At 39.9% G+C, this 12,446-nt stretch overlaps 1 protein-coding gene across 9 annotated transcripts in view; it reads right to left on the bottom strand.

The window, feature by feature from the left end:
• agrn (agrin) overlaps positions 1-12,446 on the bottom strand; it is a 225,661-nt gene that overhangs the window by 42,871 nt on the left and 170,344 nt on the right. For all 9 annotated transcript variants that reach the window (XM_047806904.1, XM_047806911.1, XM_047806908.1 and 6 more), the window contains 5 exons: positions 7,449-7,591; positions 7,253-7,358; positions 2,477-2,590; positions 1,768-1,932; positions 661-804 (listed from right to left, as the gene is read on the bottom strand). In XM_047806904.1, coding sequence (XP_047662860.1) covers positions 661-804; positions 1,768-1,932; positions 2,477-2,590; positions 7,253-7,358; positions 7,449-7,591 — 672 coding nt within the window. The remainder of the gene's footprint in view (positions 1-660; positions 805-1,767; positions 1,933-2,476; positions 2,591-7,252; positions 7,359-7,448; positions 7,592-12,446) is intronic.

The following is a 12,446-nucleotide window of genomic DNA, read 5'->3' as shown; positions in this document are numbered from 1 at the left end:
CACCAAACTAATAATTTCACCTCTCACTAGCAGGTTTCCTGGGCACAATCAGGTACAATTAAGGACATGCTCTTTGCTCCGGCGTCCCAGTTTAAGACTGCAGTGAGAGGTTTCCCGCAGGATCTCTCTCCCCTCTCAGCTTTCATGTGAGTGCTTTCATCTGGCTGCATCCCAACTCACAGCACTGGCTTCATTAAGCACCTGACTTTTCCAGTCCTGTCAATATCTGACAGTGGGGCTCTAATTACACACAGAAACGAGCTGATGTTGCGGGCGCACATCAGGGCGCAGCAAATTTGCCTCACATCTGATTTCTAATTTGAAAGACACCTTGTTAAACAAGAGGTTGGATTTGGAGAATGCATCGTGATACCTATGTAGTAGTGTTCAACAATCAAATGTGTGATTTTCTGCAATTAATAACAGCAATGGTGCAAGAGCGTTTTGTGTTACAGCTAGACAAATGACATTTAGTCTCATTAAAAGCCCACAAGGAAATAGAATCCCAGAACCTGTCAGGTAAAGCTGAGAGATGAGAGACAGTGGTATGTGTGTGTGTGTGTGTGTGTGTGTGTGTGTGTGTGTGTGTGTGTCCCTCCAGGATTGCCTCTGCTGACAGTGTGTGCAGAAGCAGCTGGTGTAGGGAGAGGTTTATTTTACCTTTGTCACAGCCATTGGTGGCCATCTTGCTGCCATCGGGGCAAACGTCACACTTCATGCCCTTCACTCCGGTCTTACAGGAGCAGAGGCCTGTCATCTGTTCACAGTCATCCCTCACAGAGCCCACTGAATGACAGTTACAAGCTGGAGAGAGAGAGAGAGAGAGAGAGAGTGAGAGTGAGAGTGAGAGAGAGAGAGAGAGAGAGAGAGAGAGAGAGATTGAAACATAAGAGGGAGAGACATACAGACAGAGACACAAATGGAAAGGGAAAGAGAGGAGGGAGGGGGAAAAACAGGCTGAGCAGTTTTTATTAGATTTCTTGAGCACTCAATTGAATTGCACTAAACACACACACACACACACACACACACACACACACACACACACACACACACACACACACACACACACACACACACACACACACACACACACACACACACACACCAAAAAAGTCAGGTTTGCTCCATGACCTCTAGACTGCACCAAAAGCCACGGCTGAAGGCAATGCAGGTTCATTGGACGGTCATGTACCTCTAGGGTGAGAATGTGAGGAGCAAAACACACACACACACACACACACACACACACACACACACACACACACACACACACACACACACACACACACACACACACACACACACACACACACACAAACACACACACACACAAACACACACACACACACACAGACTAACCCCCTGACCAGCTGTGGGACAATACAAACCACCTCACTCACGCTGCACAAAATCGATGCTTGTTTTCCACCTCTACTGAGCCGCACTAATATTCTCGCTGCTCTACAGGCAGACTTCACAGGTCAACCGTGCATAAGCACAGACTTCCTTCAAGCTTCCACTTCTCAAACGCCCCAGTCAATAAAAATCACTGTCAAAGCTCAAGAGATACGCCTGGGCGTCTGAATTTGCACAGCGACAGAGCTAAAGTGATTTAAGCAGAACGTTTCTCAGTCAACACCAATCCACACCGAGACCAACAAGTGTGAACAGGCTCGAGGACTGACGAATAGAATCTAAATCTCTACAAAGAAACTGAGTGACACTGAGTCAGAGTGGTGAAAGAAGGAAGGAAAGCTGGCTTACGTGTACAGCCGCTCGCTTTCTCTGTCACGATGCCGCGGAAGTTCCAGAAGCCGGGCTCACAGCGGTCACACTTTAGACCTCCGACTCCGGGCTTGCAGGAGCACTGACCTGTGCTGGGGTCACATGTCCCTCCGTATGAGCCGTACTGGTTACAGTGACACTTACCTGCACACAAATACATACTGTCAGTACTGAGTCACGCAGTGCACTCAAATAGCATGAGACTAACAAGAAACAAACAAACAAACACATTTTTTACTGTTGATTTTTTTTTTACTGTTGATTTTTTATTTTTTTTGCATTTGAGGTTTTTTTTTTATTGCATTTGAGTTTTTTTATTTATATTAATAATAAACTTGTATCGCATTTTATATTTTCCACATAAAGGTTTAAATAAATAACAAATAACCTATGGCTCTTATGTCTAGTTTTTTTCCCCAGCAGTTTTCCTGAAGTGAATTTTTTGTTTATTTTTTTAAATCAAAATTTTCTTTTTAGCTTAGTAGCACTTAAACAATCAGATAAGTATCAATGATATTCAAGTTTTCAGATATTCAACGATATTCAAGTTTTCAGCATCCCTATTGTTAACAGAAAAGAAATCTGTAATGATTAACTGTTGATTAAAATGTCTAGGCTTAATTTTATACTTGGGGTTATTGAGGTCTTGTTATGGGAAATATGTAATAAATTCACTTGTGAGACGTACTGGGACATCCTGCCATATCGACGCCCAGTGCCGCAGTCTTGTTGTCTTTACAACATCCGTACACAGTCTCGCTGCAGGGTGTTGCACTGATCATACCAGGCAGAGTCTCCATCGCTGGGGGGAAAAAAACCCCAAAACAAAACAAGAGGAATGTTGAAAAGACAGGCAATGGAAACATGTTGAATGATTCACAGCATTCTTTTTTAAGACAAATTAGACTAAGCAATCAGGAGAGAAATGCAATTTAAAGCCACACAATAAAAAGTGCTGGAGGAGCAGAAGTCTGTGTCTGGTGACAAGATAACAGTTCTATTTACAGCTCCAGACTACAATTCAAAATCACTGGGAAAAAGAATTATGCCATTATTGAGCACGGAAACATGCACCAGGCAGCTCGGTGAATACGGAGTGGCTGACATTTGACACATCCTCAGGGACCTGTTGTTTGCATTTATTCTTCACTGGGATAGTGTGTGTCATACACACATATACAACAGTGCTGAGCTATGCTTTACAGTGGAGCAACTTCACACACACTTTTTTCCTTTCCTAATGTCTAAAACAGTGAACAGGGCTATCGCAGTTCACAGTGAGAACGGTGCTGATGGACTCGACAGTAAAATGTCTTTTTACTGTAACTGTAATAACTATTAGTACAGCAATTATCCCCACAGTCAGCATGATATTACACACAATCTTAAATGTCACTGCTGGTTTGGTGTCTAAATAGAAACGGCATGCAAAAGTGCAATCATGAATATATTAATATCTATTCATTCATTTTTTATTTCAAGAACCACAAGATAGCAGGTATGTACAGGTATGTAGTGGATTATGGGAATACACCCAACATCACAGGGCATCATACACACAGCTTAAAGCTTACACTGTGTGGATAGGCAGATAGATAGATAGATAGATAGATAGATAGATAGATAGATAGATAGATAGATAGATAGATAGATAGATAGATAGATAGACAGACAGAAATACTGACAGACAGACACACAGACAGACAGTCAGATAGATAGATAGATAGATAGATAGATAGATAGATAGATAGATAGATAGATAGATAGATAGATAGATAGATAGATAGATAGAACAGTCAGACACACAGACAAACAGACAGTCAGATAGATAGATAGATAGATAGATAGATAGATAGATAGATAGATAGATAGATAGATAGATAGATAGATAGATAGATAGATAGACAGAAATACTGACAGACAGACACACAGACAGACAGTCAGATAGATAGATAGATAGATAGATAGATAGATAGATAGATAGATAGATAGATAGATAGATAGATAGAAATACTGACAGAGACAGACACACAGTCAGATAGATAGATAGATAGATAGATAGATAGATAGATAGATAGATAGATAGATAGATAGATAGATAGATAGATTGAACAGTCAGACACACAGACAAACAGACAGTCAGATAGATAGATAGATAGATAGATAGATAGATAGATAGATAGATAGATAGATAGATAGATAGATAGATAGACAGACAGAAATACTGACAGACAGACACACAGACAGACAGTCAGATAGATAGATAGATAGATAGATAGATAGATAGATAGATAGATAGATAGATAGATAGATAGATAGAAATACTGACAGAGACAGACACACAGACAGACAGTCAGATAGATAGATAGACACACAGATAGATAGATAGATAGATAGATAGATAGATAGATAGATAGATAGATAGATAGATAGATAGATAGACACACAGATAGACACACAGATAGATAGATAGATAGATAGATAGATAGATAGATAGATAGATAGATAGATAGATAGATAGATAGATAGATAGATAGACAGACAGATAGATAGATAGATAGATAGATCATTTCGGGAGCGGGTGTGTAAGTGTCAGTACAATGTGTACTGTATGTGTCTGACATAAACAGTGTGTACAGATGGTTGTGCAGTAGTGTGTTCATCTATTACACAGAGATGAGCTGTTATACAGTGTTAGAGTGAAGGAATGATTTTCTAAAACTCCCCATTATGATTTGGGGATTATGATCCCAGTGGAGGAACCTGCTGTGAAATTAAAAAAATAATGTTCAAAGTTTTTGTTATTTTAGGTTCTACAAGAGCAAATTGGGAGTTAAAAGTAAATAATGTGAATGAGATCAAAGTGCATGCTGTCTACTGAACACACAGAGATTGTTACGGCCATGTTCGGGTCAGTCACCTGACCTGAATCCAATTGAGCACTTACTGAAGGCAAAACTGAAGGCAAATTGCCCCCAAGAACAAGAAGGCACAGAAGGCAGCTGTAGTAAATGTCTAACTTCACCAGGGAAGAAACCCAGTGTGTGGTGATGAATATGGGTCATTGACAATAAAAGGATTGGGCATTTTAACTAAAGAACTAAAAATGGTCAATTATTTTACGAGGATGTTAGTGTGTCCAATTCTATTTGGTCTGTTAAAAAAAGGGGAATGCTGTCATTTCTATGTTGTTCTTCATATTATTCTGTCTCACACTGAATTTGAGCTTAGATTCATTATTGAACTCCAACATACCGTGGTACAGTATTCTGTTAAAACAAAACCAAGAAGCCAATGGCCACATATTCATTAACCTGACTGTATATCTGCACTATATGAAGCATTTTCCCTTGAGACTAAATTCATCACTCTTTCAAGCAAAAGTCAATTTGTCTGTGTGGACCGTTTCATTTAGTCAACAACCTGACACTTAGATTTAGATAAAGAACTGATGGCTGTTCTACAGTGCCTTGTTGCTTAGGTGTACACATTACTGCCTGATGCTGTATATAAATACCTACCATCTTTACTGCTTGATGTAAAGACTTTACTAAGTGATTTGGCTAAGTTTCTGAAACGTTTACTTCTGTTTAACAAATGATACTAAGCTAAATGGCTTAAGGTGTCATAAAGAGAAATCCAGCATGTGTGATGACTCCCTTTAGTCCTTTAGACATCATGTACTGTATGTGTGAACCGCATTAGCCTTAATCTAATCAACAGTAGATTAAGCCTAGATTTAATACCCAGCTAAAAGAAAAAAGATCAAAAGGAAGAACTAAAAATCTGACTACAGTTTAGTAGAAACCAGATGGTCTATTTTTTTTTTGTCTTACCCTATCTATCTAGGCCATTGAGTCGAATAGGTTTGGGCAATGGAGAAATCAGCAGATCTTTAGTTTTCGGTGTGTTTGCAGCTTGCCGTTTGGTTGAGCAACCAACGTGTTATAAATTACACCGTTCTAATGGTGATGAGTCGCCGTGCCATTTCCCAGCACCAGAGATGGGCTTCGGACACACTTCATTAAACCTTTCCCTGCTGCACTGGCCCTATTATCACATGCAACCTTTTAATTTCATACTTTCTTCTCCTGACGTTATTTTCGTGGAAGGATTTTTGTCATTTTTTCCACACTTCCTTCTACATTCACCTTGCCTGTTACAGCCATTCAGGTCTTATTGCTATAACAGGATCTATAAGGAGCGATGCACTGATGGAAGGAAGGTTAAGAAGTTTGTTTTTTTTCAACACATATACGATATTAAGCCTAACCATATTGCAGCTTAAAAAGTAAACATTTAATACTGTTGTCAGTTTTTTTGTCAACAATTTGGCAATTTGCACTAAAATGGCCAATAACAGATGAGAGCAATGTTAATCCAACTACTTCTTCTATTCTGATCTAACAATTGTGTGGCTGCGCACTACAAAGACAATGCAATTACTTACAGTGCCTTTGAACTAGCGAAAAATTAATTAGAGCCGATAATTAGCGAATACGTAGCGGTAAGTCACTGCATCATTAATCCTGTTAGTACATGAATGAACGTTTTTATATCAGAAACTGATCAGCCACGGTGCCAAGACACAAGATCAAATCTGAACAATCTGAGTGAGGAGTATATTCCTAAATCAGAATTAGGACCATGTCCTAGCAGCTCAACAAGGGCGATTTGACTATTGCTGTCTTGGGGTCACCGAGAGCTAATTTCTAATTAGCCAAATTAGCCATGTTCTCTCAAGGGCTTCTTGTGCTCTCAGAGCTCTTGCGGTCAGCATGTGGGCAAAGTCAAGTGACTTGATGCATATCAACTGCAGAAGCCCAAAGAGATTTCCATTGATCTGTGCTTGGCCACTGGGAGGAAGAGGAGGAGGAGGAGGAGGAGGAGGAGGAGGAGGCAGCCAAAAGGTCTTTGCACTGGTGGAAAGTTCTCCAAAAAGGATTGATTTTTCACGGCTGCCACAGAAGCATGACTGAGCCTGGCTGGAAGGCCTGAGCGGCTTTAGTGCAAAAAAGTTAAAGGGAGCAAAGATAAGAAGAGGAATATGGAATGGGAGAAAGCAGAGAGACAACAGGGATGAAGGGAATGGAAAAAGAGACAGGAATGCAGAGGAATATAGAGCGTATGCACAAGAATGTATATGCGGTGTGTAGTGAGTTTAGAATGAAGCTCTACTGAAGGCCTGAGGGAATCACTCTGCTCTGATCCCACTCTCTCTCTCTCTCTCTCTCTCTCTCTCTCTCTCTCTCTCTCTCTCTCTCTCTCTCTCTCTCTCTTTCTCTCTATCTGACTGTGTTCAGCTCTGGAGTACACAAGCCTCTTGAAGCTCAAAAAGGCACAATGCTTACATTCAGCTTTAGTGGTCGAGTAACAGCCTGCTATTTCACCACCAGTTAGCGTGTTGTCGTACTAATCTCCAGAGAAAGTAAACACAGGGAAAAGAAAAATGCAGGTTACATACCTATACATGGGCCTTGGCTATGAAGCCTCAGATCCACCTGCTTCTCACACCTAGTTTTCTTTAGCTCACACTCATTGCTGTAGTTTTTACCATCTGTCCCACAGACCTGCAAAGAATAAAGACAGAATGATGCAATCTAATAATCAAGATTCGAGAACTGCTGGAATTTCTCTTTGCAACTTGAAAAGCAACACACCTCACTCCGAGGCACGTTCTGGCAAATGAAGTCACACACACATCCATCATCCTCCCTGTCTTCATCCCATGAGCCTCCGAAATTCTGACATCGTTCCTGTTCGCACGCCTCCACCCCGGAGCCTGAGCCTCCAGACCCGCAGTCTGCAAAAACACAGTTACACGCTTCCATCATACTTCCATCATACTTCCAGCATTTTAGAAAAAAAAGAGAAAACCCTCCACAACAATAGCTCGGATTAACTAGGAAGTGACACAAACAAAGCATGAAGACACAAAGACACACAGACACAGGGGACCTCACAAACACAGACACGCATTTGCATATCTTAATGCAGCACATTGCCTACTAATAAAGAACAAAAAACATCCTTGATGCTTTCAAACAACTTTTTTTAATCTGCAGTATTTGCTGCAAAAAATTAATATGCGCTTGGCTGATGAAGTACTTTTACACGGCGAGTAGCATCCGTTGAAACATCGAACTCAAGGCACTGCTGAAAATGTGAGATAAATGGCCAATCATGAAACAGGAGACAAAATAAATGAACAGCAACAATACTGATTCATCGCAATACTTTTATTACATTACATTCAAGTTTTTTTCCCCCTCTAAAAAATGCAAAAGTCAAAACTGTTCACACTGATACTGCAGGCTTAAAGGCAGGGTCTTCAGAGTCGGGCCGATAATAAACAAAAATCAAAACACAAATCAAAACAAAGGTGTAGCCAATGAGCAGAAAGGGGCGGGGCTTATCAATATGGGTGGAGAGAGTGTTCAGAGCGCATGTGTGACATTAGCAGAAAGCGGTTTTAACATTGACATGGATTATAAAAACAAAGAAAGAAAGCGAAGAAAGGCTTACGATAAGGCAAGAAGTAGGACGTGTTAATATAGGATCAGCTTTCCAGCGCTGGAGAGAACTGAAGGAGCGGGAAGTCACATATTCACAGATTCGAGTTTCCCGAGTCAATAACGCCTGAAACAAAACTCGGTTGTAGCTGCCTCTCTACATCACTACGATAGAAAAAGGTGTTATTTGTGTAGTAACAGCGTTTAGCTCAGGAGTTATTGACTCAGGAAATTCAACTTTTTCTCAATTTTTTTCCTTCTCGATAGGTGAGTAACGTTGGTTTTGCTTTGTTCCACAGAACTAATATATGCCGTCCTTTGCATGATTATGCTTTGCTTATTTGTTTATCTGCAATCGTATTGTTCTTCCCTTCAGCTATGATAAAGACACATTTCTTTCCATTATTTGCCTGGGTTACGTATGTATGTGTGGGCGGAGCTATCAATACAGGGGTGGGACCCGTTCGGGTTAGGGGCGGGTTTGTTTTGGTGATTTCAAATGTCAACATTGGCTTTCAAATTTCGGAGACCCTGCCTTAAAAGTATTGAAAGCATGTAAAAGCTACACAGCAGGAAATTCTTACCATTCATTGATGGTTAGACCAATTCTTAACACTGATTGCACAAAATAGAAACATCAATGCTATAAAACACTATAAATAAATATATACCTATCAAGTCAAACAAAAATAAATGTACAGTGTGACAGAGCTCAGCTGTAACAAATCCTGCGAAACTTTGTTTTCTGCACAAACATGAATCGACATCTGAAGGGCATCAAAGTCAGCTATGATCATGTCTGCAGAGTTTACCGTAAACCCACATTAAACCTTTTTGGTGGAGATTTTCAGCTAAACCTGTCCTATTCTTCTCATTTTCATCCATAGAAATTAATCTTACTGTCTGTGTGATTAGACATGAAAGGGGGCGTGTTCCAAGATATATAATTGATCAGACTAAAACTCATGACATACAAAACCCTGCCTTCGCCCCAGCAACTCACCTACACAGAAAAGAAAGGCGACACAATATAATTATTCCTATTATGTTTTTAAGTATTTTTTCCATAGCAGCAGGTCAGCTCACTTTGCTCAGCTGCCCAGCGTGAATCTCCCGGTGTTCCAGATGGCCAGTCTACCCCTGGTGTGAATCTATTTAACATCGCATGCTTGGAACATCATTTTCCTCATAGTATCCACTACAGATTATCAAAAAAAAGTGTATTGTAGATAAACTTTCACTCAACCCTTTTACCTGAACACATTCTATACAGTCAAATGCACAGGAAGGTGCATTATCTGATTTTCCTGAAGATCACGGGAGAAAGGAAAGTAAAACGAAAGTCATTACAAACATCGATTTTTCTTTATTTCCAATGATAAGGTCAATTTGACAGTGCATCCTTGTTACCAAAAATATACATTCTTCTTTATATAACTGTGACTGTGAGTCATATTTGTACTGAAGCCCCACCCACAAACCATGACAGGCTCTTGTGTTATTGCTATAGCCCACAGCGAGATCCAGTCTTCACACAATAAGTCATTTGTAGTTGAAATTTATTTATATTTTGACTCTTTATTGAGAGAAATGAAGGTGCAAGAGGACGTTCACTACACTGAAAATGTCCCAGAGCTATACCAGTTCAAACTGGAATATAGAAATAAAGAGGTGGCATTGATGATGAAGAGAGAGGAAAGAACCATAAGGCAAGGAGAGACTAAAGCATCCGGTGCTGCACAACAGCCCAGGGCAGACGGAAATTACTCGGTACAGCAAATGCCCTCCTGTGTGATCTGAAATTGAATGTCTGTGTTGGCATGACTGAATTCACAATGACACGCATTCAAGGACTTGCTGTGTCTGGAAACGAGACAGTGACCGAGAGATAAATATGCCTTGTGACTGGCTTGTATTTGCATTTTAGTGGTGAACATAACTTGTAGTCCGGATAAACGACATACATGAAAGAGTTACCCAACAATTAGTTCATGGCTATAAATCCAACAATCTCGAGCATCATGTTAACTCTTCAATAACGCCACTGATCCTGAATGAGATTTCTGTTGTTAATAACTACACTGTAATAGACAATTTCTCAGTCCATTAGTTTTTACATATTCTGCTTTCAGTTTCAAGTTTTTTTTTTTTTTCATTAACTAAATCATTTACAAGAATCTCTAGTGCTCTCACCACTATGGCCCTGAGATCAATTCCCAGGAAGGGAACTAACCCAATCACCGGTGGTTTTAAAAGCTCTCAGTGCAGGGCCCAAGCCTGAATAAAATCATAGGTCTGAAAATCAAATTAACACCTAAAGCAAGCAGCCAGAAGGAGAAGAACGACAGCAATGTTAAAACTGTGGTAGATGTTATATGTTGTTAAATTCAGTCACTGACATAAAGCTAATTTATGCTCAGATATGGTCATTTTTTAAGTCTACAACCATGTTACTTGAATTTAAATGAAACTTTAGTTATAAATATAAATGTGTAGCTTTAGCGTTATTGGTAGTGACATTCCTGTGACCAAAGGATCTATTAAACAAACAAAAAAAAAGTTTGCAAAATCCACCCATAATAATCATTTTCTTCAAAATGCAATACGACTATTTTTGGAATGGAATCTTAAATAGCGAAAAATACAAAGTATTATAAATTTTCATTCAAAGCAGGCTTCCGCTTCAAATACAGAGACTAATTGGGAAATATGAGCACTCTCTCTGACTCCACAGGAAATCATTGGCAAGGTCTGATTCAGTGGCTTAATATCCCGATGAAAGGATTGTATTAGCTGTAATTAGCATCAGCTTGAGCTCAGAGAGCCTGAAAGCTTGAAGGGCAAATCTACATACTGTACATGCTCTCCATCAAAATGGAAGATTACCATACGGAAAAGTAAGATGTCCCAAGAGCGCCCTCCAAACGAGCCTGATTTGAGGTGTCTCGTAAAAGCCAATTTTCCATCGGTATTTAATGGAAACGACTGCTCGTTAGCCAACTACGTAAGCTCAGAGGAGGCATTACACCCTTGACTCTATCATCACACATTAATGTTACAGCCAGTGGACAGTTTTTTGGAGAAATCCGGCTAAATTGATGTCTCTTTCTTAAATCCTTAACAGCTGCTAGTTCAGGTTAAACACACGCTAAATCCCTGCCATTCGATTAACACAAAACTTGAGTGAGGCGCTTAGATATGGAGTGTAAAAGGTTGTAGGAGGTAAAGCTGCGGTAAGTTCGTAACACTCATAACACTCATTTGTGTGTGAGAAGAGGTGAGCTTGCTCGGAGTGAAGGGAATCAATACACTGCTGGTGGAACTGCCACTTAACATAAAGCATTTGAAATGGAGTACAGAGCAGATCATGATGTGGCTGTGTTAGCAAAATAAAAAAAAAAGAGAGAGTATTGAGTTTATTATACCAGATGTAAAAACAACAAAAGCACTCAGCCCTAGCAATCTGCTCGCCCAGATACACAGAGCAAATAAGTCTCGTCGCATGCATCACGCTTCAGCTACAGAGTGTGATGCTATTAGTGATGCTAATCTAATTAGGCAGTTTTGTAGCATAAAGGAGATTATTGTTAGATAAAAGCAAACATTCAAAAAAATTGTGAAAGGCACTGATAAATCGAAGCATTATGAAATGTTGTTGCCAAAAAAAAAAAAAAATACCTCAACAATGATTTGAATGGTCCCAGCACACTGACAGCAGCTCATGCTGTGAATACTTTGGCTCTGATTAAAGAGTGCATGTGTTGTACAGCAGGGCCGGACCACAGGAGCCGTCATGGCTTCTTATCACACACTGCTACAGGAAATTTGTTTAGACTTACTAGCTTAGAACACTGACCACTACATGGAAACATCAACCGTTCTGTACAGTAGTCTGTACAGAAGATAAAACCTAAGCCTCAAGATGATTTGAGTCTTGAACTTGAATCACGCGTCCATCCGAATACTGTAAAATACAGGCGTTGAGAGTCACTAGTTTCATCGGGAAACACAACGGAGAGCTGAAACCTGTCCTGTTATCTTATCTATCTAGGTTTATTAACCACAATAGATCAGGACTATTGATCCTAACTTTGCTGAGATTGAAACCTTGCTTTTCTGGTCAATAAAATCACTTTGTTTGTTGTT

Source organism: Tachysurus fulvidraco, chromosome 23 (genome assembly GCF_022655615.1).
Source record: "Tachysurus fulvidraco isolate hzauxx_2018 chromosome 23, HZAU_PFXX_2.0, whole genome shotgun sequence".
Classification (NCBI taxonomy): domain Eukaryota; kingdom Metazoa; phylum Chordata; class Actinopteri; order Siluriformes; family Bagridae; genus Tachysurus; species Tachysurus fulvidraco.
The sequence above is the reverse complement of the archived record's forward strand: the minus strand, read 5'-3'. Positions and strand labels throughout refer to the sequence as shown.